We start from the raw sequence: 26,510 nt of genomic DNA on the forward strand, positions 1-26,510 counted from the left end.
AATCAAGTCCAGAATCTCCTTCACATGTCATAACTTTTCACCTTCCCTGACTATGTTCATTAATGTGCCTACCATCTCCCTGGCTTGCTTTGTTTTAAAAGCACTACTCTATATACTGCTCTTCTTCCTGTGCAAACAGTCTCGCCTCCTGGGTCCAACTGGTTGCTTCTTCCATGTTTTTCAGCTCCACCCTGATACTTTAATCACTGGAGTGGTGTTCTGCTGCCTGGTTTGCTATCTTACGTCCTCTCAGCTCTTAACGATCTGCTTTTGCAGAGGATCTGCAGACTGTTGCACCATGAACTGACTTGCAGTTTCTCAGCTGTCTCTCTCCAGAGGGGCTGGGTGCTTCCTTCCATTGCAGCACACTTCCTTCTCCTGCAGTGGCTCTTTTGAAGTCCTCCTGTTGTCTGTCCAGCTTGCGCACAGGGAGCTGGGCACCCTGGGCCCGTCTGTGCGCTTTGTGGCTTCATTCATCCCCCTTGGTTGTCCTGCCTGCCTCTGCTGAGCACAGTGACCTGCTCTGCCTCGTCTGCTTGGGTGGCTGCACTGAAATCCTTTGGAGTTCTGGCAGGTGGCAGTGCTGCGAGCATCCCTTGGGATTTTGCCTTTCTCTCATGTGGTTTTCAGAAGCAGCACACATCTGCTCTGAGCCTCTGGCCACTCTCTGTCCTTTGCTCTCAACGTAGGGCAGTGTGGCAGCAAGGGTGGAGCAGTGCTTGGCTTGAGGTCAGAATTGCATTTGGCTCTTTTAACCTTATGTGATGGAGGGACTGCAATGCCAAGCTTGGCAGCAGTAGTAGGTGGAGAGAGTAATGGCCATGGCTTCCCTCTGTTCAGTTCAGTTAGGTCTGTCCCACCCAATTCAGTGGAGCAGCGGCCCTGCAGGGTGCTCATTTCACCCTGAGACGTGTTTAGGTTAAGTACTGGAAATGTGTAACCTGCTGGCATGTACTAATTGCCTACCTGTTAGATAGCAAAACATATGTGAAAGGGTGAGGGAGCCAAAGGAAGGATTCCTGACACAGCATTTTTGCCAACTCCCTTTCTTGAACTGGAAGGGAACCCTGAGTTGCTGCTACAGGAGCCAGAAGACAAACCTGATGCTCAGGGATTTGTGGATTTCTTTGCTGAAGCTTTTGGCTTCATCTTCTCTTTGTCTTTATGTCTGTTCCCCCATGTGCTGCACAGCCAGGGGACCTCCAAGGCCTTCCTATCTTGGCCTTCTTTCAGGGCACAAAGGAAAAGGTAAAGATCTGGGGTGAAGACTTGGTCTTTATTGTCTATCAGCTTGCTCATGCACTCTTATTAAGCAAATGTTAAATTGCGGTTATTCATAAAAAAAACAATAAGAGCTTCTGCCATCACAAGTCATCGAGTCCTGAATAAACAAGCAAACCACGGAGTTGCTTAGAAGGAGTGGCCTATCCAGAGCTCTTCTGACATTTTTGTTCAGGAGAAAGCTCTGAAAACACTTGGGTGTTTTCCATTGCAGATAAGTGGATTTTGTTTTGCTTTCTCACAGCTGCCTCTATGGGCCTTGTTTCATTTCCTGTGCTCCACAGTTGAGGAGCTTAGTTTTGTTTTGACGCTTTATTATTAATCCGCACTGAGATTTTTCTCTTAGTTTCAGATTAATTCTGGACCAGAGAATGTGACGTTTCAGGACAAGGCACAAAAAGAAATATTGGTTGGGAATTCATTACTGCATGGAGTCACTCAGTTCATTAACAGTAAAAGTAAGCAAAATAATACATCTAACAGACTGTGCACTGATGTAGATAGCAGGAACGTGCATGGTCATGAAGCACTTTGGAAGAGGTATTGAATATTGTGCTTTAGAGTTTAGGCTGATCTCTAGCTGTAAGGGATTAGGAGGAAATTCAGTCTGGAGTAAAGCCACTCCATATCTGCTTTCCACAGGGTTGCGGTCTCTCTGTGGTGGCAGCCCCTGACAACTATGGAAGAGCAGGCACTGAGCATGCCTGGCCACCTTTCTGAGTTCCTGTGCTTTGGGAGTGGTCTATTTACTTCATGCTACAGGAATAGTCTTAAATAACAAAAAGTGCTGTGGCTGGGATTCAAGGCTCACTTTCCTTATCTTCAAAAGGTGGCAGGGAAGTGGTGTCCTGTCAGCCATCCCTGTATGTCTTCATACTTTCTCTACAGCTGTGTTGCTTCACTGCCCTCACAATGCAGATGGAGTTTTATCTTAAAGAAGTAAGATGCCAAGTTATTCTCAGCCTGTGGTTTTGTTATGACATTTCCAAAATGGAGCACTTGGGCTTTGCCTATTTCCAACTTGCATTGGTTTAAAAAAAGAAACAAAATAATTTTTGATGGACCAAAAACAGTGTTTCATTTTATTTTCATCTTAGCCACCAGCTGAAAACTGGTTTTGTTTGTTCACGGTTATGGCCAGTTCTGGGAGATCAGGCTACATTGGTAGGTTCATGCGTTACAGCTTACTATGGAATGCAGACCCCATAGGAATTTCCCCAAGGAAATTTCATTGGCTTGTTAACAGTTTCTGGAGTCTGTGGTGGCATAGCTTACAGACTGCTAAGGATTCACAGGTGACAGGTTGAAGATGAGTGTGCTAGGGAGCAGAAGAAACCTCTTCTCTGGGCCTCAATAGCAAGTTCCTGAACCCAGAGGACAAGTTTAATTCCTCGTGGACTCTGTGAGTCTTCTCTTCTGAGCTGATGACTGACACCAGTAAGGGGTGCTTTACTTCCCCTCGTGAGGGTCACCTCATTCCTTGGTGTAAGACCACTCCTCACCTGGCAGTTTTCTGTCTTCTACTGCAGGCAGGCAGAGCTATTCAGTTTATGACTGCAACCATGTTGTCTCCCACGCAGGCATCAGAATAAGTGTACATGCAGGTCCTTGCCCACAAACTGTTTTTTTTGTTCCTTTGAGAAACGTTTCTGCTATTAAATCAGCATGTTGCACCAGCGAGCCCTGTGAAAAGAGCCTTTGTGCCTGTTCTCGGTGTTCCCTAGTTTTTCTATGCAAGAGTGGCTGAGGTTTTACTCAGAGCAGTGTCTCTGTTCTGTGAGGCCGTTATGCTCTATGGTATGGCAGGGTGAAGTGACAACAGGAATTTGGGCTGTGGGTGATCCAGCTTTGATGAGTCATGTAAAATCTGCCACTCACACAACTGTCTCAGGACTTTTTCTTTTCTTCCTTACGCATGCAGATGCATTGTTTATTCTTGCAATTTAAAGAGAAGCTACTAGTTGTGAAGCACTTCCAGAAGTTCTCTCCCAGTGCTGGGAGTCTTTGGACAACACTGCCATTTTATCTTGTGTTTATTGCACATGTGTTCCCAGCAGTTTCTGTCTGAGCCTCACAGGTGAAAAAAGGCATCAAGGATGGCTAAAATGGACAACGACTTCTGGAGGTGGCAGGACAGCCACTGGCTTGCTGGTTCCTCTCTCCACACCAGAACCCAGCAGCTCTGGGCAGCACCTGCGGCTCTCACTTGCTTGTCCTTCTGCGGCAACTGTGTCTCTCTGCCCCCCTTTTCTCTCCCCAATGGCAAGAGCAGCCTGGCTCTCACCGCACCCCAAGCTACCCTTCTTTAAGATGCAAAAGCTGGCATGTCCTATACTGTTGAGGTGACAGGGTACAGAGGTGATTGCAATGCCTCGCTTGGTTCAAGTTCATCATTTTTTTGCTCCCCCATGTAAAACAGGTTGCATGGTCCCATGACAATGTTGCTTCTCTACCACAGGGAACTTCTGGATCTGACTTGCCGTCTTGCCAACACCCTGAAGAAATATGGGATACAGAAGGGGGACAGAGTGGCCATCTATATGTCTGTGTCTCCCTTGTCTGTGGCAGCTATGCTGGCTTGTGCCAGGATTGGTGCTGTTCACACTGTGGTCTTCGCTGGATTCAGCGCGGAGTCCTTGGCTGGGAGGATCATGGACTGTAAGTAGATGTAGACCAGGAAACAAATTGCTCAGGACAGTGCTCCAAGACATATCCCAGTTCTGTGTTTTCTTGGCAGAAAGAGAAGTGGTTCATTTCAGCTGGTGGGACAGTTCGCACTCCTTTGGAAAGTACTGTGAAGAGCCTTTTCCTTAGTGGTAGATGCAGTATCCTCTGACCTTAAAATACTATAAATTGCTTAACATTCAGTCTGTGCTGGGTTGCTGCCAGGCAGCAGTGAAGCTGGAGGGAAAACCAGAGCTTAGGAATGGGTCCTGGTTTGTTCTTGCACAGTATAATTGCAGTGTTCCTTTGATATTCCTGCACAGTGCTAATTCTGCAGTCTTGATTGTGATACTGTGATTTATGTATAGCACTGGAAGTGTTGGCAGCCTGCCCCAGTCTGTTAGCTGTTGTATCAATAGACAGAGCTGTTTGTAGCCCAAAGCACTTGTAGTGTGATTAGGTAAAAAGTAATGCTAAAAATACCAGCAGAAGAACAAGATAGCAAGTGGCTCATGTCCTAGCAGTCATATCTGTTTTTTTAGGACTAGTGTGAGGGAATACGTCTTACAGCAATTTTCATGCTTTTTTTCTGTTTTAGTAGAGTTAATCTATAGAGAGCAAGTTCATGTTTTAGTTATCACTCACTTCTGGCCATCTGAGTGGAGGTCATGGGCTAAAGAGCCATTTCTCTGCAGCCACATCTCTGTAATAATAGTGTGGTACAGTTTGAAGTGCTCTGCCAGAGTGCTGCTGTGTGCTGTGGCTTCCAAGAGGTTTTCTCTCAAGGTATGGGTAAGTCTTCCCTCAAGGTATGTGCAGCTACAGAGAGAGGATGAGAGAGGGGCAAAGGTGCTTATTCACTAAGGTTGTAGGAAGTCTTGCACTGGTTTCAGTGCGTGAGCTGTTAGACTAAAGCAGCAATATGCACTATAACACAGGTAACTGGGAAGAAACTGTTTTTTATGTCAGCTTTGATAGGCAGTAATGGAGACATTTAAATTGCAGTGAGTGATACATAGACTAGATATTGGGCAAGACGTTTTTCATGTTCGTGATAGGCACTGGAGTGTACTGGTAGGGAGAGGGTAGGATAGCTGCCATTGGGGTGTTTTAGGAAGATTGGACTGACAGCTGACAGAAATAGTTTAGCTGGAGTGGACCCTGCCTTGGGGTGGGGGAGATGGACTAGATAACCTATGGAGGTTCTAGCTACCACCAAGCTCTGTGGATATCAAGTTTTAAAGTGGTTTTTGTCTGTAACACTGACAGTTTTTGATGATAGAAGTTCTGAATATTTGTCACACATGTTGTCCTATATATCATCCCCAAAAGTAATGACAGTAGGGTGCATATACTAGCCTGGAAGACAGGTTGGTATGTCTGCTAATTTGTTCTCTTTTTAGCTGGATGCAAAGCAGTTATCACCTACAACCAGGGAGTCAGGGGAGGCCGAACCACGGAGCTGAAGACAACTGTGGATGAAGCTGTGAAAAACTGTCCAAGCATCAAACATGTCTTTGTGGCTCAGAGGACAGATAACAAAGTCCAGATGTGTGACCATGATATTCCCCTTGAGAAGGTATGTTGGTGTTGGTAAACCTTGCCTGTTTCCCCTGATGTTTCTTGAAGTATGTGATGTTTACTGTGCTGGGGGAGAGAAACATTGTGCCCTAATAAATGTAGGGACCAGCGAGCAGAGACGCCTTTGTTCAGAACACATGTGTCAGAGTCTCACTGAATGTGTAGATGATGCACTCAGGTATTTGGCTTTGGTCTTTGATCTGCTACTGTAGACTACAATGGGCATCAGCAGCCAGGGAAGACTAGGCAGTCTCCATATTTTTCTTGCGTATGTGTGCTGAGCTAAAAGCCTACGAAGCAGGTGCTGCACTCCAGCTTGGCACTCTAGTGTAGCACCAGACCTGCTAGTGATGGCTGACCTTTATGCTGCCTCTGGAGCAGGTTTTCAGTGTGTGCTGCTTGCTCTTCCTGTGCTGCCCCAGTACCCTGGTGGGCTACTGGATACAGCTGCATTGCAGTGAGAGCATCTGTATGTCCCTGCAGTCACCTAGCTCTGCAGATGCCCACTGGCACTCTGGATAACTCCTTTTAAATCTGAGAGTTGGCTAGATCATCTTTCTCTCCATCTGTGCCTTTTGGACCTGAGTTCTGCAAATGAAAAGGAGATGCCCCTTACAGCCTTGATCTTCATCCTCAGATGGATTGCATTTACAGTCTGCTAGGATTAGGAGTTGAAGCAGCTCAATATATGCTTGATTCATCTCAGCATGGGCAAGTGGGATGCTGCCATTTTAGTAGTCTTGCAAATAGTGCTGAGTTTTAAGGAATGTTTCCTGAGAATTGGAGTGCACTGATACAATTGCTGCTGTTGTTATACTGTGTTCAGACACTCTGTTATGGTTTGTCATATGCACTCTTGAACTGGACATTGTTGAAAGTCAGTGCAGAAATAATCAAGTTCCTGGAGAGGACAGTATCATGGTTACCCCATGATAGGAGGACAGCTGAGGCACGGAATCAAACTCTACAACTCACTAAGAGTTATAAAGTAGTACGTTTATTATGATGTCAGGCACACGGGGGATCGCTCCGCCACAAACGTGTGCACCAGGAGCCAAAAAAACAGCTCCTTTTTTTGTTTGAAATGTTACATATGCATTAGGATTCCGAAGATAAGGAGGGAATATTACAATTAGTTCTGAGAAATTCCCCTCTTCCCCGCCCCCCCCCGTCCATGTCCTCCTTCTTTGCGCCTGCACAGTGCCTCCTAGTGAGGGTGGGCCGGGATCTTCAAGGTCTTCAGGATGAAGTAAGAGTCCTTCCTCTTCATGAACTTTTCAACTTTGTTTCCTGCGCATGCTCTCTGGACCTTTGGCTCCTCCAGGTTGTAGAGTCAGTTTTACCTATTTGTTTGGTTCATTGGAACTTTTGTGTCTATCAAGATGTTCCGGGAAGTAAATCCTTGGTGTTATCAGGAATTGGTCATCCTTTAGCTGGTACGGTTCCCCCTTTATCTCAAAGACAGGGATTAGTTTACTATCTATCCTGTTTTCTGTAAGAATATTATCTAGCTAACATTGCCTGAGGGCTAGCATTGTTTAAAGGGCCCCACAACTTTGTCGATTTTTTTTTTTTTTTTTTTTTTTAGCTTTCCTCAGATCACAGTTATGACTTGGGAATATTTAGAATCTGTGCTTCCTGGGGAAGAAAACAGCAGTTGTTTTAATGTGTTTAGCTGGTATACAGTGGACTGCAGCGGGATGCAGCCTGATGCAGCAGCAGTTTGCTGGCAGCAGTAAATAGAAACTGTTCATCGTAAATAATGCCTGGAAATCACCTAACTGCAGCCAAGATAGTTACTCAGGAGTCCCTGTGCTGGTCACATGAGATAGGAGCAACTACTAGGGTAGATTAAACAGAGAAGGCAGGTTTTAGTTGGAAATTGTGTTACGCCTTCTTACTCCACAAAGCACATTCTGATGAGTTTCCTTAGTCTGCAAACAGCCTGAGGCACTTTGGTGATCTAAGAGCTGAGGTCAGCCCATTGTCAAGTTAGTTGTAGGATCTGAAACATAACAAGAATTAAACCATTAATGCTGTTAACTGTGTCATTACTGATCTTTACAGCAGTTGAGCTTTCTAGCTCTCCTGCAAGGGATTGTTGCAAAATTTAAATTCATGTTATGATCGAGCATATGAGGACTCCATCTCGGTTTCTAGAACTTTCAAGTCAGCCTGAATTGTCAGTGCTGAAATGTTACAATAAATACCCAAGATGTGCGGAATGGCTGGAAAACAACAGACATATTATGAGCAATCCAGACCGAGTGGCCTCACTGTAACAACAGGCTGTAGCTGTTGTGAAGAACACCTGCAAGGCCAAGGGGCTGAGAAACTGCGTGTGTAGCAAAAAGATAAGGGAGCTGGACTTTTGAAAACAAGATGTTTGCCTAGCAGGAGAGTGGCGTGTGGACACCACACCAGGACCAATCATAGAGGGCAAAAGGGCGTGTAGACAAGTAGTTTTAGCCTATTAGCAATCAAGTAGCTGCGCATGTGCTTTATGGTAGTCTATAAATTGCTGTGTATCCTTTAATAAAGTGGCATTAACTTGATCACATTGGTCGTATAAGTTGTGTCCGGGACTTCCGCATCAGTAAAGACGATCAGGAGTGCTGTAACTCAGAGGATAAAAATTACACCTGACTCTATCAGCTCTTCATATTTTATTAAGCTTGCTTGTCAGACACTTTTACACAACTGGACCTGCCATTGGTAGTGTTCACTTGTAAATACAGCATGTTTACAGTGTATACTTTCAAAAAAGTACCTAGAAATTCCAAAGAGCTGCCTAATAACCCTTACAGGAATAATTATTCATCTAGGATAATACAGAGCTTGAAAGAAGCAAGCCAGCTGTGCTTTTTTTTTACAGCCATGTGTTGCACATCTGGAACAGTGATTATTGCAAGTTTGTACATGGATAAGAAAAATGTTTAACCTCGTCCTGAAAAACCTACAGTCTGGGCAAACAAGCCCTCTGCTGCTGCAAGGTTCAGTGACCACAAGTGTCTCTTTCAAAGCACATTCTTTCCCCTTCCTCTGCTGGACTGGGCACACAACCTGGAGCAAAAGTTTGCTCTCACTAGTAGGACATTGCATCCTTCCCTCCTGTGGTTCTGACTGTAGGCATGAGGAGCAGATCTCACCTACCTGGCCAAACAGTGGAATACGAGGAGAGTGATAGAGGCAGGAGAGTAAAGCACTCTCCTTCTCATAGGTAGAAGAAATTAGAATTTAGCATCAAATGGACAGGACAGTCATCCACTACTGGGGCCAGAGAAAGGAGATGAATGCACAGTTTAACTGTAGTTAGTTTTCAAAGGAAAAGGAAGGTCCTAAACAGTATCCAGTCAGCCTTGCTGCTGCTATCAACTGTTGTGGTTCATGTTTGCAGTCACACTTTGGTTTTCTACTGGCAGCTTGCAAAGGCTTGAAAGGTAAGCTATGACCTACCATTTTTTCCCTGAAATGTTATTTTCCGTGGCCAGTTCCCCTTGACTTCTGCACCTAGCAGAGATATTGGTGGAAAGGCCAGGTGCTATGCATCCCCAGGAACATTTTCCACTAGGTGAGCACATACGACCTATCCATGGATGTTTGTGAGGGGGCAAGAGCAACAGTAGTTCTTGTCTCTGGACACTGCTGACATGCTGTACTGGGTCTGGCTGAGCTGTAATTGGTTTTCCCCTATAGCAGCCCCCATGGTGCTACGGTTTATGTTGGGAGCTGGCAGGGTGTTGATAGCACCCTGGTGTTGTGGCTACTGCTGAGCGGTGCTTACACAGCACCAAGGCTCTTTCTGACATTTTTTCCCCCAGTGGGATGGGGTGGGCAAAATCTTGAGAGGGGACACAACCAGGACAGCTGACCTGAACTGACCAAAGGGATATTCCAGGCCATATGGCGTCTGCTCAGTATAAAGCTGGGAGAAAGGAGGAAGGGGGTGGGGTGACCCTTGGTCCTCCCGAGGCAACCAGATGGCCCGACATGGCCTGTTAATGGGAAGTAGAGAATAAATTTACTATCTTATTTTCTTTTCTTTCTGGTCTATCTTATTTTCTTTCCCCTCTTTGCCCTGTTGAGAAAACAAGGGGAAAGGGGGGGAAGTGATAGAGTGACTTGGTGGATACCTGGCATTTAGCCAAAACCAAACCACCACACATGCTTATCAATGGAGTATTGGTTGGCTTTATATAGCCAAAGTCTTTCTGTTATTACCACCTTTTTTTCCTTAGGAGATGGCCAAGGCAGCTTCTGTATGTCCTCCAGAGATCATGGACAGCGAAGACATGCTTTTCATGCTGTATACCTCGGGCAGCACTGGGAAACCCAAAGGAATTGTTCACACCCAGGCTGGATACCTGCTGTACGCTGCTCTCACGCACAAGGTAACTTCAGGTGCATCCTCTGGAAAAGGTTCATTTACCTTCCAACAGTACTAATGAGAGGGACTTGGGCTGTTGAGGGATGCTATATTCTGTGTTCGCTGCCCAGCTGGCTTACTGGGTGTGAACAAATTGAGAAATGAGAACATGTAATTAATCTTCAGGATTTGTTCCTGGAGAATGTAATATTATGCAAACCAGAGCCTAGAGTTATGAAAGGAAGGAAACTGCAGTGCTGCTGCTTTTGCATTTAAAATGTGCTAGTGTTGCAGGCCAGAATTTGTGGACATGAAAGTGATGCAGCTGAGTTGATTCTAGTAAATATCTTACTGATGTTGGTAATATGGATATTACTGTAGTATTTTGTAGTGGGATGCTGGCCTTTTTTCAGAGAGGATCTGGACTCCTTTAAACAACCTCTTTGCATAGCACTTGTTGTCTGAAGATTAAAAATTACTTTTGTGATCGGTGGTAGCACTTCTGCACTGCTATTTATGTGATCTAGGCTAAATATTTTAACCCCCTTTCTCGTAAAAAAAAAAAAAAACAAGTCGGGGCACTTTCTTGAAGCTTCATGTTAGAGCTCTGCATATGAAAAGGTAACAGTGAAATGTGGAGAGGACTGTGATGATCTCTGTCTGGCTTTAGTCGTATCACACTGTAATCACACACAATTCAGGAAGAGGTTTTCTTTCTTTAGGCTGACATAGTCGAATTTTTAGAAGATTTGAATGTGCAAGTGTCAGACTTCTCTGCATGAAGGGTATTTGTTACATCAGCTTTTCTAAGTGACAGCGTCATCTCCAAGGCATCTCTTTCTTTCTTAGTCCAGAAGGTAGATCCTGCACCCTGGTGCAGACATGCAGGGAGGCACTGTATGCAGCTGCAGTCCCTTTAGAGGTACTTCAGAGCCTGAGAGGAAAGGCACTTGCAAAAGTAAGGTTGGTAATTCGCTCTCCTGGGTAGAGGGATCAGCTGACCTGTGTGGCCTCTGTGGTCTTTGCACGCTCACATGTAACACTCTTGTCACTCGCTCATGGAGATTTTTTTTGTTCTGATCCACTTGCTTTCACTCAAAACATAAAGCTGACTGTCTTATGAGTCAGGACTGCTTCACCATGCAGTAGAGGAGTTAGATTTACAGTGAGAAGCATTTTCTATAACCAAGACAAGATAATGACTTCTCCAGGATTTTTATCTTGAATTTGATGAGTAGGGAGAGGGTAGCATATGGAAAGCAGTACACTGATAGAGAAGATGAGCAGCTAAGAACATTTCTCAGAAATTGTCTCATGAGCACTTACCAGTTTCTCCAGCTTTCTCATGGAAACCTGTAGATATTGGTGAGGGGTCTGAGCCTCTAAGACCTGCAGCTTCACTGCAGTTCAGGGTCAGCTCTCCCACATGGACTGTCTGGAGTAGGCAACCTTTGGTATCCAGGCTCTGGGCTTTGATTGTAGCTTTGTCGCTCCAATCTGAGCAGCTCCTGGTACAGCCATGCTCCCTGTATGTTTGAAAAAGCAGTCAGGAGCCTGGAAACCCTGATACTGGTCCCTCTGATTTGATTCCTCACCTTGGGCTGTCCTCTGTGCTGCTGTGTCCTACATGCCTGGCTCCACTTGCCCTGTGCGGTCTCTTGCTCCCACTTGGATGTCCAGTCCAGCACCATATCTTTGAGCTCTTTGCACTTGCCAACAGAAAGTCAGCTGGCCTTACATTTATCTTTGCAGTATGTATTTGACTACCAACAAGGCGATGTTTTTGGCTGTGTGGCTGACATTGGCTGGATCACGGGACATAGCTATGTTGTGTATGGACCACTCTGCAATGGAGCCACCTCTGTCCTGTTTGAAAGCACTCCAGTATACCCTGACCCAGGTGAGGAAGTGGTGGGCAAAGGTTTGGCTAGATATGGCAGTGTGACAAAGGAGACTTAGAAACCTGTCGAGTGTGACCTGTGGGCTCAGGCGTGGTAAGCTCCATTTCTTTGGAACACGTGTCTGTGACATTCAGGAACATCCATGCATCCAGGGTGGAAAAAAAAAGTTGCCACTGGTTTTGTTTTGTACTCACAGTAGTCACAGCTTTAGCTTTGGCTGTTAACCTTCCTGATGAGCATTTGCAGTCATACATTGGTTCTAGACAGATAAAAAGCGTTCGTGATTTTGCAGGTCGTTACTGGGAAGTGGTACAAAGGTTGAAAATTAATCAGTTTTATGGAGCACCTACAGCTATACGCTTGCTGCTGAATTATGGAGAAGAGTGGGTGAAAAAGTACGACAGATCTTCCTTGAAGACCTTGGGATCAGGTAAGGGTCATTCATCTGAAAAAGACAAGGGGGTTCTAGCTGGTGAAATGAAGGTACCAGAGGAGCTTGGCTTACCAGATGGGATGTGGTTAAAAACAGATAATAAAGCAGGCTTCCTGTCTGTTTTTTCAGATATTTTCTCAGCAGAAGGAGAAATAAACTGAAGTTGGGGCTAATGAACCTTAGTGTGCTTGCCCATTTTCTAGCTTATTTTGCAGGATCACATTCTTTGTTAAAAAGATTTATCCAATGGTAAATGGCATCTCTTTGAATTTTGATGGCATAGGTGACCCAAGCAGCATTTTCCTGCATTGTTTTGGATTCTAGAGTTCTGATACATTACTTGCATTGATTAGTTACTTTCAGTGATATTTATTGCTTGCCTTTTGGTCTTTCTGGAAAAAGTCAGTCCTCAGTTACATGAGTGCCTTGCAGTCCTTTGCACATCTCAGCAAAAATGTAAGCATTCTGCTTAAAGATCATGCATTCATTGTGTTGTGCACCAAAAGGGAGAATGAACTGTCTGCAACTCCCCGAGTCTCAGGCTGTTTCCTGTTACTTTGGTCTAGTGGGAGAGCCCATCAACAACGAAGCGTGGCAATGGTTCTACCATGTGGTGGGAGAAGGGCGCTGCACCCTTGTGGACACATGGTGGCAGACAGGTAAAAGGGGTCCTCGGGGATCATGGGGGGCCCTGACCACCCCACAGGGTGCTGGTGGGTAGAGAAAGATTAATACATTTCAATTTGATTCAGCAAGTCTGTCAAAAAACCCTCATGGTGTTTTGATCAGCTTTTGAAAGTCACTGGGGAGTTTCAGCACATAATAGCAATGTAACATCATATGAAAGCAATAGCAATGTTGTTTTTTTTCTTTTCCCCTCTAAATGTTCTTTGATATTTTGAACGCCAGAAAATCTCAATTGGCTCTAGAAACAGGAGGCAGAGATTGAGTTTTTGGGCAAAACTGGGAGTAGGCAGCTTGAATTGGAAACCTCATTTTCAGTTATTTATCCAGCTGCACTGACCCTGATATGGTCTTACCATGAAAAGGTGTTTATAGTACCATATAACCACAATGTGTACTCAAGTGTGCTTTGTTTCCCTTCCTGGAAACGGTCAGAGGAGGATGGAAAACTAAGGTGTGGAGCCAAAGGGACCTAGTGCAACTGCTCCATCGGATTGGAAGGGAGTGAGTGGAGCTTGCTGTCTGTGCATTGGGTGGGTAGGGGACAGTGGCTATCACCCAGCAGGTCTGCCTGGGAGCAGCTTCTCCCAGGAGTGAAGTAGTATGCTGTAGTTGCTTTGGCCCTGGACTTTTGGTGCCTCAAAAAGGAGTGCACTTCTGTTTTGACAGCATGCTTGGCCCAGCTGTGTACATCAATTAAGGCTTGTTTTCTGTTTACAACCTGCTGGACAGAGTGACTGACTCTCAAATCCCTATCTAGTTGTAGCAGAGTTGGACCGTGCCTCCTGCCCTCCCTGGCTGGCAGCGGAGAGAGGCCACAGTGCTGCACTGTGGCTGGGGCTGTGCTGCCTGCTGGGGCGCTGTGCTTGAAGGAGTCCTGCAGCTCCTTCTCAGCTCCTTCCTCAGCACCTGGTCCTCTCTTCTGGGCACCCACATTCCAGAGTTGCCAAAGGTATCTTGCAATATGTCCTTCTCAAGTTGTGAACCACAGTTTGTCATGGAGCCATGGACTTAAAGGATGCAGCACAGCTGCTGGCACTCTGCCTCTGCTGAAAAAAAGCCATCCCTATTCTTAAATTTCTAGCTTCCATTGGGCAGAATATTCATACCCTTTTCAGTCAGGCTGCTTCTGATTTCATCCTTATTCCTGCTAGCAGGCTCTCTCTTCAGGATCCCCGTGGCCCATCTCAATGTGATGAATTAGTTTCTGGCACACAACCAAGTTCTATTTAATCCAGACCAGACTTGCAGACTCTTTTTATTTCCAGAATTGAAATAAAACAACCTCAGAATTCAGAGCAGCCATGTTAAATAGTATCTACTCAAACTGCTGATCTCAAACCATCTGGGTTCTCACATGCTGAACAGAGGGAAAACTGACTGACTGGGTGCTATATGCCTTCCTCCTCGCTGCTCTGAAATGAAACACCATGGAGAAGCAGTTCATTATTTTACAGTGGCGGAATTGAGAAGAATCTTTTTTTTTTGTTTATCTTCAGTTAACTGGTGCATGCAGTGGCTTCTATTTCCTCCGAAGTACAGGGTTGAATCTTATATTAAACTGTGTTTCTCCAGGGTTTTTGGAGCAACAACTGTCAGGTTGGACAGTCTGCAAGTGCAGAGTACTTGATCTTACTTTGAACCAGGCATAGTTTTGCAGGTAAACAGTTACCAGCTCCTGAAAACATAATGATAAATATTCATGAAATTGATTTTGTTAGAAAGTAGAATCAGTCTTTCTCCACAGTTGATACTTCCAATAAAGAGGAAGCCAAATTAATCTTGGAAACATTATACACCATTTAAATGTAAAGGCAGCGTGGAAAGAGATCATAAAAACAGTTTGATTGATGCTAGCTGTGGTCCTGCAGTGTCACCTCTTGTATACAATTTCAATACAGCTTGTTAATTATGCTGTAGTATATAGTGTCCTCTATGGTATGTTGCTCTCTGAAGCAGCAACACGTTGCCAGCTAATAAAGCCTGGTAGGCGTAAAGATTAGCAAATGGTGATTTAAGAATATACTTGGAAGTCTTTGCATGAGCAAAGGAGTGAGACAGCAATTATGAGAAGCAATTTGAGTCGTGTGGTATGTGCAGGTGAGAGAGATGAAAAATTCCTGTGACTCTTACTGTTAGGTAGTGCTGTGCCATGATTGGCAGTAGTAGAATCAAAGCTGTGTTTGAGTTTCAGGTGTAGTTCTTTGCAGTGCAGAAGAGATACTAGGTATTTTTACTTTTGTTACTACTTTTTTTAAAAAAGTACAGCTGTTGTACACAGCTGTGAACAAAAGCTGGTTTTGAAAGACATCTCTGAATAGGCCCTGGAAACTTTTGGTTTTGGCATCATCTCATAGCAATTTAGACTGGGCTGGTGCTTCTGAGATGGATTCCCCCCAAAGTAGTCAGGCCAATCTGCGGTGGTGAAGACAACGGTGGCAGAGAGTACATGTTCCACCCTGCTGCCAGAAGTGATTTACCCTAGCAGAGGGAAGCCTGTTTCCATGCGTGACCCTTGTTGCTCAGACTCTGCTGTCCTTGCTTAAAGTGTGGGTGGATTTGCACTGAGGTGACAGCATGGGCACAGGTAACATGGAAGCATAATTTTTCTTCTGCCAGCTCTGCCTCTAAAGAGTCAGACTTCATAAAGGCAGGGTAGAGCCTAGAAGCCTTGGTAACTGTCATCTGTCAGTGGCTAAAAGTAGTACTTTTAAACCAGTTTAAAATAGGTCTTTACTGTGCAAATAATTTTTAAAGCATCCTTGCCACCAGGCATCTCCCTCTGGAATGTGACTTTACTGTGTTATGTGCAGCTGGTTGCAGGATGTGTAGGATGTGGCAAAACCCATGTTGAAACACAGCTCGCAGTGCTGTATTCAGAATGAGTAATGGCTTGGGAAGAGCAACCATCAGTTTAATCTGGTCCCCTGCTCTGATGCAGATTCTGTTTGTGCAGAGAACAGCAGGTGTCTGGGGTGCTTTTTTCTTTTTCTGAAAAAATTCAAGATGACCTTTGCAAAATAAACAGAAACATGTGAAGTGGATGCATGCTCATCAATGAAATCTGAAGTAATTTTATGCATAAGCCACATGTGAAATTATTTTCTGCAGGTCTGAAGCTTAAGATTTCTCAAAGAGATCCTTCCTCATAGCTATGTCAGGGCAGGTAGATGCAAATTCAAGGTTAAATTCGATCTTTCCAACCCCTGGTTTCAGTTTTCACAATCTCAGCAAAGCCAGTAGAGGAATTCACTCTCAAAGTGGCAGAACATACCTTTATTTATAGACCTTTATTTTTAAAAGCCTAATTCTCCTTTTGTTTCTGTTGTGTTTCTGAATTAGTTTTAGAAAAGTAAAGATCTGATTAAGGTTGGAATCTGATTTAATGTTCATCCCAGCAGGAATGAAAAGGGATGATTAAATCGTTCAATTTTGAATAGAAGATAAGCTTAACCTGCCTGTAAGAGGTGGGTTAATCTCATACTCTGTATTAATAATAATTCAGACTCCTGAAGTGCTTTTCACACTAACCTTAGACAGCTGTAAAAACAGCATCAGGAGATAAATCCCCTGACATGCTTATACTTTTCCTGTAAAATAACTTCCGGGCTAGAAAATGGGGCTGGTTAGTACTGTTCCTGCCACCAGGCAGCCCTACTAGTGTGAGAAGGACCTGCAAGGGTATCAGCATGTGTTAGAGCTGCCTGTGTTGGTTGGTGGTTGATAGCTGGAGGAGTGCGTTCATCTGTGAACTGACTTAGGGCCAGGTGTAGGGAACAGAACATGTGGGCCGAATCCATGGGTTCTTCACTGTGTCTGATTGATTTGCTATGGACAGGACTGTGGGAAGGCTGTTGAACATACACGCTGTGGCTGCTGGTGCAAAGCCAGCTGCTCTAGAACCATATACTGCCTTCCTCTGAGCCTCTGAAGAGCTAAGCTGGATGCCAGTGATCCTGATGCTCTGGGGCATGGCAAGCTGCTCTTCTGCTGAGGAGGTTGCTTGGCTGAAGTCTTTGGTTTGTCACTGGTGTACACAGTGAGCAGTGATTTTTGTAGGCAGCACTGAATGAGGCACCGTACAAATTGGGAGTAGGAGTAGCTCTTGATCCGAGCTCACCTGCCTGCAGCTCTGTGCTCTCTACCTGCTGCAATGTCCTTTGTAGAGAGAACAGGCCTTGGTGGTGTCATCCTGGTGTTTTGCTGATTAGGGATATCAGTTAAACTCAGACACCAGAGTGAAAAGAGCAGGCGTATTTTACTCAAAATAACTAAATAATATAACAATAATACAGAAAATATACAGTAAGAAAAGACAGAATAGAGCACTTAAATAGGAAAATACCGGGTAATGCCTCAAATCATTACTACCAGAGAGAGAGACAATAGTGATTAAGAAAGATCCATCACCACTTGCACACGTTACCATCATCCAGACTCGCAGATGCTGGGCAGCCCCGGTTACAGCGAGGGTTTGGAGAGCCTGTCCCGGCAAGGGGGAAATCCTACGCGGTGCGTCCACCCGTAGCTGAGGCGTCCAAAGTCGCTGTGAGCGGGTCCAGCCTTATACACCCCCAAATCAGCAAGCCAGAATAGCTGGCACCTTTGTTTTAAGCGGAAATATCTGGTTTCAGTCTTACATTAGATTCCCCCAGAGCCTGGCCAGGGCTCAAGGGAGAAGCTAAGGGAGTTTCCCTGCCTATCTAATTGGATTATGCGCAAGGTCTCCCATCAGGCCACAGTGCCAGACTGTGGTCTCCATGACCCTGTTATTTTATCCACACAAAAGAAAGATAAATATACATTCAAGAGAGCTACATCTGCCATACATATTTCACCAATGATAATGTACTGAGTTAGCAACTTCGGTTCAGGGCCTGTTGGTCAGGCTTCAATACTTCCACCTTTTACATCAGAATAGGTGGTTTGTAATAACTTAGTAAAATACCTATTAGCACAATGGTTATCAGTTATAAAATATGCAGGATTTATCTATAGATCAACTCTGGCTTGGGCCTATTGTCCAAGCCTTAGCACTTCAATCGGTCCTTTGATCTATAGGTGAATCATGGCTCTCAAACCATTTCTGTGGTTGGTGACATTAGTTCTCGTTAATCAGTTGATGATGTCTTGTCAGGTACAACTACAAATTGCATTTCCATTACTGCACGCTTGATCAACTGTATGCTACAAGGGATTAAACAAGGAATAAACACTAGGCTAGCGATAGCACAAAGGAAAAAGTAAAGAGCATGTTTGATCCAAGGACCCCCCGGCAAACATTAAAACAGTTCCAGGTCCAAGCCTTCCCATGTTTGGATCGGTACATGAGCTAATTTTCTCATCTCTTGGAAAAGTAGTAAAATAAATAACTCATTATCATCAATTTGCAAACAGCAATTTGATTCATTTAATTTCCCACAGACTCTACCTTCTTCTGCTAACAATCTAAGACCATGGGATGCTGAAAAATTGCATTCCTCATTTGAGAGGATTGGTCATCTAGAAGGTCAAGAGCCATAGCAGTTTGTTTACTTATTATTTCTAGGACAGCTTGTAACCGAAATATCTGATTTAAATTATAAATGGGTTCTCTGGCACCTGTAATTATTTCTTTCAGGTGGCCATTCATGCCCATTTTTGACTACTTCCCCTAGTTAGAGAAGTGTCAGTGGACTGCTGCTCTCTAACCAAATCATCATATACTTTAACTCCAAGCCTCTTTCCCTGGTCTTGTGACAGTAAAAAGAATAGGGGTCTGATGTATCCTGCATAGCATATTCCTGAGCATTTTGGGGGTAGTGATAGGACAGAATGGAAGGAAAAGGCAGAAATAAAGCAAGGATGCAGGATAGGGCTGCAAGAATAGTCACCACCATGGATCCAGCAGGGTCCTGTTGGTCCTCAGTCTTCAGTTTTTCAGTGGTGGGTGCACACGGGTCTGGCCTCGATGGTAGATGCACACTCAGCAAAATTTTCTGATGCTGCTGATTAGCAGATCTGCTCAGCTTTAGTTTTTTGCTTTTTTTTTTTTTCTCTGGTCCCACAGGTTTTGTTGCATCTGTCTTCCAGGCAGGAACATTTGCCTCTTGTGAGTTCATTAGCAATGCAGGCATGGGGTCTGGCCTACACAATGGGGCCACAAATGGCTACAGGATGGGGCCAGATCAGCACACCTCTGCCCCTTTGAGGCTTGTCTAAGGAGTCTGGACAATGCAACCGCAGAGTAGGGGGGTGCATCCTTCAATACCCTCCTGCTTCCCTGGGTGACATCCCCCAGACCAGTTCACACGCCACAGCAGCTTTTCTTGGAGGTCTGCGAAGACACAAGCAAGCTTTGAGACAGCCATAGGACATTTCAGTCTCTCACACCACCCTGTGGCTCAGAGATTGCTTCAGGACCCATGGTGGCTTTAGGAAAGGAGAGTTGTTTACAGAAGGCCAGAAAAGAGCATTTTATAATTCATCCAATGAAATAGTGATCAATTGTATAAAATATGAAACAATATCTAGCAAGAAGATGAAGCATTAACATGATAAAATCATACAGCAAAAGAAAACAGGGAAAAACATCTGTCCATAAAATTTTCACAATTGATGGCTTTGGCTGGTACATCACGTGGATATATTTAACACTGTTCAGTGATGAGGTGGCTATAAATTGCATATTGGTCAAAACGTGTTGAATTAATGGAATAAAGCAGAGAATAATACATAGCAAAAACAGTAATAAGGCCAAACTGTGCAACAAGTAAAACACCATTAATACTAACAATGGTTAAAAATATTCTAACCAAGCATATAATAAAAGTAACAGTAACAATAACAATGTCAATTAACAATATTTTAACGAAACATATTTAACCAAAATGTGTCCCAGGCTAGGCCTAAGGATGTGCTCCCAGTCCTTGGGGACTGGGGGGAGAAGGTGGTTGTCTACATGAACAAGTACAATTACAAGATGGTTTATATGGACACTTACAAGACCAACACATACATATCATAAGGGAAAATATTCTGGGTTTTGTTGTCAGTTGTGGAGCTGAATATATTGTTCTGGCTTGCTGGAGATGGGGTTCTGCCTGTGCAGCGGGAAAATGGATATCCATGCCTCCAGCCCAGAGTGCATGTGTGGTTTAGGCCTTGGTACCTCCATCTCGCCCCAGGCCCCATTAACAAAAGGACCTTCCCCTGATTTGCTGTCTGTTTTTTGCTCATAATACTGGCAATGTAATGACCTAAACCCACAAATTTGTTTTTCTCTCATTCTTTGTTAGTCAAGTTTCTCTTGGTTAGCCAAGTTCCTCTCCACTTAGAAAGCTGGAGCTTCCCGCAGAGCCAAGAGAGAGGTGAACGGTCGCCCAAAGCAACTTTTCCAATGATAAACAGTACATCCTAGAAATATTAGTAAGACAGTGAACATCAACACTATGTAAAAATTTAAATTTACATAAGGCTCCCCCATTGTGACTCAGGATATCTTTCTCCGGGGGTTTTACCTGCAAGAGAAAGGAAAGAAAAGCTTCTCGGTTCATTTTGAGAACTGAAAGTGGGTTGTAATTAGAAAGATGGGATAATCCACCTTGTATTAATTTTGTGCTCCTTTCCATGAGCATCTTTGGCTTTCCAAGTATACTTGTTTATTTGGGTATCCAATACCAATGGTGCTCCTCCCACCATGGGGAGTTTGACTAAGACAGGTTGTCCTGAAAAATGAGATGGATTTCTGGGGTAGTCAGGGCCATGTGGGGCTGGCTTGGTGCCCGCAATGCCACTGAATTCCCAGAAACCTCACTGTCTGAGACAGTCCTTGGTTTTTTGCAGAGTTAATTTCCCAACCCTTCTGTTTCATATGATCTACCACTAATTCAAGAAGTTTTATTTCCTCCTCCTCATTTCCTTGAATCAAAATATCATCTATATGGCTTAATTGTGTGTGAGGAGGCAGCTGTATTTCATTTAAGTGTTTTCAGCTACAATTCTATGACAGATAGTGGGGCTGTGCAGCCACCCTTGTGAAAGCAAATTGGTCCCAATGCTCCTCTGCAATTTTTGTAAAAAATGAATTAGCCAAATCTATTACAGTGTACCAAGTTCCTGGATGTTTCTGAACTTCTGTTAAAGTGGCAGTGTCTGGCACAGCTGCTGCAAGTGGTGCCATATGTTTATTTACTTCTTTAAAAGCCACTGTCATTCTCTAGGATCCATCACTTTTCTTGACAGACCACACTGGACTGCCACCTCAAAACTTCTACATCTAATAAATCTCTAATTGTTTGTGATATCTCTTCATGTCCTCCCAGAATTCTGTATTGTCTCATTGTAACTAACTTAGTTGCAGCCAGGATCTGCACAGGAGGCGTTTTTACTTTGCCAACCGTAACAGGTCTGGCACTAATACAGAGATTATACTGACAATCAGAAAGATTTAAAGTTAGCCTTTTTAGAATTCTATACCAATTATATATTCAGGAATGGGGACGACCATGACTGAATATAATTGTTTTGAGAAGTTTCCTATTTTTATTTCTATTTATGTTTGTACAGCTTTAATTTATTTTCCTCCCAAACCTGTAATAATTACAGGTTATCCTTTCAATTTCCTGGGGTTCCCATATATTAAGGAGGCCTCCACTCCAATGTCAATTAGGGCCTTTACAGTTTGTGGGGACCAGTTGTTTTAAAGAACAAAACAAAACCTTTAAATCAACAAACAGACAAAACAAAAACTTTTTAAGTTCTACATGGGGCTGTTGGTCCTTCTGCACCCGCTGTCCTGGGGCTTGGCCATTAATTCATATGTGCTGATTATAGTATTGATTCACTTCCCTTGCCTCCCACAAAGGGTACAAGTCAGAGAACGGTGCCCAACCCTCTTTCACCCCCAGAACCGGTGATCCTCTCACGGGGGCCCTCTGTGAGCAGCTGGAGGGTCCCGTCGTGGGTCAAGAGGTGGTGCTGTAGGCTGAGCTGTCCCTGCCGCCTTGGCCTGTGAATTTTGTACCTTTTTGTTGCATGCATTCAGCCCTCTCTGTTTATATATCTCCCACAATTCTGGGGTCAAAATTCCATCAGTTTTATCACGGGGCATACCATCCTCTAGTAAAGCAGTAAATTTTTCCTCACAAGAAATCCTGTTTTCACTGCCTTTAGGGCTATCTTGAATATCTCGATTCTCTGAACTTCTTCAGGGGCCCCCTCTCATCAAGGTCACATAACTGTTGCACTTCTTCAGTTACTTCATTGAGGGGATCCCCCATATCATTAATGCAAAGGGGCATAATTACATTTTTATATGCTGGTGGAGCAGTTTTAATCACCCTGTTTCTCATAGTGACTGACAAAGGATATTGCATTAAAAGATCAGTATTTCCTAAAAATATAGCTGCTTTCATCCCTTCCTCTTTCATTCACTGTATACAGTCTCGCAAAGTATACCACTGACGGTCAGATGCCAGCCTTACATTTTCTGTAGGATATTTGGTATTACATCCCAGTGCAGCCAACGCTAACAAATTGATATCCTGATCATTATTTTGAAATGCATCTTGAACAAACAAATCTGAACTTAAAAATCTTTTAGAATCTCCTGTGTCTAGGGTTACCCTTGCCACTCCCTGACTGTGCAAACGCACCATCCAAGAGAGCAGGGATTCCCCTGGTCTCTATTTAAATCTTTCAGTTATGTCATTTACTTCATACTGTGTATAATCCTCTATCATATCCTTTCTCACAGGTAGCCCAGTATTAGGATCTCTACCAGGATCACACTGCACACCCGCTTCTGCAATCACCACATGCACTTTCTTACAATTCACTTGCCCTCTCCTTCTGCTATTCTATATTGTGCTACTTGCACTGCAGCTTTCTCTGCCACTGTCTAATAAGTATCCAGCTTATCAACAAGCAACTTATTCTGGCATTGCAACATCACTATTTGACTCTGCAAATCACACATCTGTCACTCCATCTGGGAGTGCTCTAACAACAGCTTCTCTTTACTCTGGTGTTGTTTTCTATATGCAGTTAACAAAATTCACCCTTGTTTATTTGAATTTGTAACTTCTTTTCTTTTTTCAATAGGTACCTTTTCATACAATTTAAAACATCCAATGACTACTTTAAATAATGGCATTTTTGTCCTATCCCACTTCTGACACCAATTTATGTTTTGCTGATTAGGAATACCAATTAAACTCAGACACCACAGTGAAAAGACCAGGCATATTTTACTCAAAATAACTAAATAATGTAACAGAATAATACAGAAAACATACAGTAAGAAAAGACAGAATAGTGCACTTAAAGCAAACTGGAAAATACAGGGTAATGCATCAAATCATTGCTACCAGAGAGAGACAAGAGTGATTAGGAAAGATCCATCACCACTTGCACACGTTACCACCATCCAGACCCGCAGATGCTGGGCAGCCCCGGTTACAGCGAGGGTTTGGAGAGCCTGTCCCGGCAAGGGGGAAATCCTACACGGTGCGTCCACCCGTAGCTGAGGCGTCCGAAGTCGCTGTGAGCGGGTCCAGCCTTATACACCCCCAAATCAGCAAGCCAGAACAGCTGGCACCTTTGTTTTGAGTGGAAATATCTGGTTTCAGTCTTACATTAGATTCCCCCAGAGCCTGGCCAGGGCTCAAGGGAGAAGCTAAGGGAGTTGCCCTGCTTATCTAATTGGATTATGCGCAAGGTCTCCCATCAGGCCACAGTGCCAGACTGTGGTCTCCATGACCCTGTTATTTTATCCACACAAAAGAAAGATAAATATACATTCAAGAGAGCTACATCTTCCATACATATTTCACCAATGATAACGTACTGAGTTAGCAACTTCGGTTCAGGGCCTGTTGGTCAGGCTTCAATACTTTCACCTTTTACATCAGAATAGGTGGTTTGTAATAACTTAGTAAAACACCTATTAGCACAATGGTTATTGGTTGTAAAATATACAGGATTCATCTATATGTCAACTCTGGCTTGGGTCTATTGTCCAAGCCTTAGTACTTCACCTGGCTTGCCAGATGGTTTTTCTGTGTTTAAGCCTTTCTTATATTCACAAAGAGCTCTTAGTTTACCAGGTCTGTGCTGCTTTCAGATGTCTGTGCTGCTTGGTGTTGCATGATTCCTTCCCAGTGGCTTTTTCTTTCAAGGTGGCTTCGCTGTTCTCTTCTTTAACTAAGAAGAGCTGGCATTTGCTTTCATCCAGCATTGGATGCCCCCCCCCCCCCCTTTTTGTTTTTCATTATTTTTCCAGAAACTGGTGGCATCTGCATTGCCCCACGGCCTTCAGAGAAGAAAGCTGAGATTGTTCCGGCTATGGCTATGAGACCTTTCTTTGGGATTGTGCCCGTGCTGATGGATGAGAATGTGAGTTGAGGCTGTTCTGGGTGCCCAGAAGAGAAGATGATGTGTGGTTTTGCCTTAATCACCTTTCTAATGTCAGAGGAAAAGGGTCTAGAAGAATGTTTGTTCCTCCATTAAAATGGTAGAATAGATGAGCAATTTACTTATTGAGCGTATCTCAAATGTCCATACAGATTGCCAGCTGGGCATTGCAAGCTGTCTGCAAATCTCTAGAGGAGTGTTTGCACTTTCAGCATCACTTTTATGGTCTTACACTGCTTCTGATTAGGAGCTGCTGCCTTGATTTATTAGGTCAGAAGTCACACAGCTTCTGAGAACCAGGGAGCTGAACAGTTGGAGCAGAACATGCAACATCTAGTGTCATGGCAAGACTGGAGCAGTCAATGGGACTGGTGGAGTTTTCCAAGGGAAATACAAGACATGAGGCCCTGAGAAAAGTGGTACTGGCCAGTGAAGCTGTGTGGAGCAATCCCCATCTGCGTTCCAGGGCTCTGTTAAACACTAAAGCATGTAATCTCTTTCTCGTACAGTTTGGTAAGGGAATGTGGCAGTTAACAGAAGTGGAAGGTAGGGGTTCAGGCATTTTGCTTCTAGCCTCATCCCAGGCATCCTTTGGCTGCTTGGCACGTTTTTGCTGTCATCTTTGTTGGCATTTCCCTCCAGAAAATCACAGGACTCACTTTTCTTTTAGTCTTATCTGCTGTGCTGCTGTCTTTAAGGGCTGAGGAAGGCAAGATACAGACAGTAGCTTCATGAGTGGGCTCATTTTCTCCACCTGTGGCCCTCCACTGGTGGTCTGCAGTGAGCGACAGTGTGACTCTTGCCAGATCAATGACACAGAAGTCCTTACTGTTCCTGTTTTGTTCACCTGGTCATCCTACCTGTGCTTAAACCTGCAGGGAAAGGTTATAGAGGGCAACGATGTGTCTGGTGCACTCTGCATTGCCCAGCCATGGCCTGGCATGGCAAGAACAATCTATGGAGATCAGCAGCGATTTGTTGATGCCTATTTCAAAGCCTACCCAGGTAAGGAAAGTGCCAAGAGAAGGCAGTTTGCACTGCAGTATAAACAGACTGAATATTTTCAGCAGCACTTTGTGATATTTCTGTACCAGCAAGACTTTGGTTACTTGGGATTGTGTGTCACATGTTGCAAGCATGTCTTAGTGTTGACCTTTCTATCTGTCAAAAGGAAATGTATTTTCTAGAACATTTTAATGCCCAAGTTTTAAAGTCCAAAAACATTTTCCTTGGGGCCATTTGAGTCTCACTTGGAAACAGGTGTATTTAATTGGAAAGTATCTCCTACATCACTGAATCTCACCCCTGCGGTCACATGCTGTGTTACATCCTTCCTTTTTAAAATATGATCAAGTTGTATCTGGCAAGTAATTAGAAGTGTCGGAAACATCTTTTTTTGGATGTTGGACAAGGCCACTGTCTTCACTCAGGGGAGCAACTGAAAGGGATTTGCAAGCTACAAGGTAGACAAAAATTAGAGAAACAATCCTGCAAATTGTACAAAATGGCTTCAAAAATAAGAATAGGAAACTGGTAGAAGAAGTTGAATGAGCCCATAGTCCCTTATTATTCACGGCATATTTGCATCTGAAATCTTGTTGATATTTAGTTGATAGTCATTTAATTGATTTGAAAGGGCAGGAGGCATGACTGAAAGGCCATGAATTGGCCAGCAATGCGTCTTGGCAAGAACCACCTTCAGATTTCACAGTGCTAGCTGCCTGCTGCTGCTCAGAAGTGCCACAGCAGCAGTTCAGATGTGGACATGGCTTTGATGAAGAGCCAAGTTCAAGAGCCAACAGTGTTCTTAGTGACACTGAAGTTTTCTGGAACCACCGGGTCTTTTTCAGTTTTCGTCAAATGTTTTAGACCCTCCAAACACCATGCTTGTTGTGGGTTGGTTGGGTTTTTTTAGCCAGTCTGATAACAGTGTTTCTGCCATGCTCATTCTGGAGAGGGGCTGTTATCTGGGATCTGAATCTTGTTAGCCAGGAGGGAAAATAGCTTTTCATTTGTCCCAGTGTAAGTGATTAAAAAAAATTGGCAGTGTTCCCATGTACAAAATGTAGTATAACTGCTCCCTTTCAGCTGAACAGCTGTAGTTTTCCCGTGAGCGCTAAGGTGTAGCTAGCAGCAGATCTGACTTTGACCAATACCCTATGGCATGAATGGCAAATAGCATCTGAAGTGGTTGTATTTCAGTGCT

The 26,510-nt window shown here is 44.0% G+C and overlaps 1 protein-coding gene across 3 annotated transcripts in view; it reads left to right on the top strand.

The window, feature by feature from the left end:
* The window catches only part of ACSS1 (acyl-CoA synthetase short chain family member 1), a 46,314-nt gene that overhangs the window by 10,526 nt on the left and 9,278 nt on the right, over positions 1 to 26,510 (top strand). For 2 of the 3 annotated variants that reach the window (XM_074902089.1, XM_074902182.1), the window contains exons 3-10: positions 3,740 to 3,939; positions 5,349 to 5,524; positions 9,765 to 9,917; positions 11,645 to 11,792; positions 12,086 to 12,223; positions 12,793 to 12,885; positions 24,174 to 24,286; positions 25,183 to 25,309. In XM_074902089.1, the coding sequence (XP_074758190.1) occupies positions 3,740 to 3,939; positions 5,349 to 5,524; positions 9,765 to 9,917; positions 11,645 to 11,792; positions 12,086 to 12,223; positions 12,793 to 12,885; positions 24,174 to 24,286; positions 25,183 to 25,309 (1,148 nt within the window). The other variant, XM_074902278.1, reaches the window with a different exon arrangement.

Source organism: Athene noctua, chromosome 1 (assembly GCF_965140245.1).
Source record: "Athene noctua chromosome 1, bAthNoc1.hap1.1, whole genome shotgun sequence".
Lineage (NCBI taxonomy): Eukaryota > Metazoa > Chordata > Aves > Strigiformes > Strigidae > Athene > Athene noctua.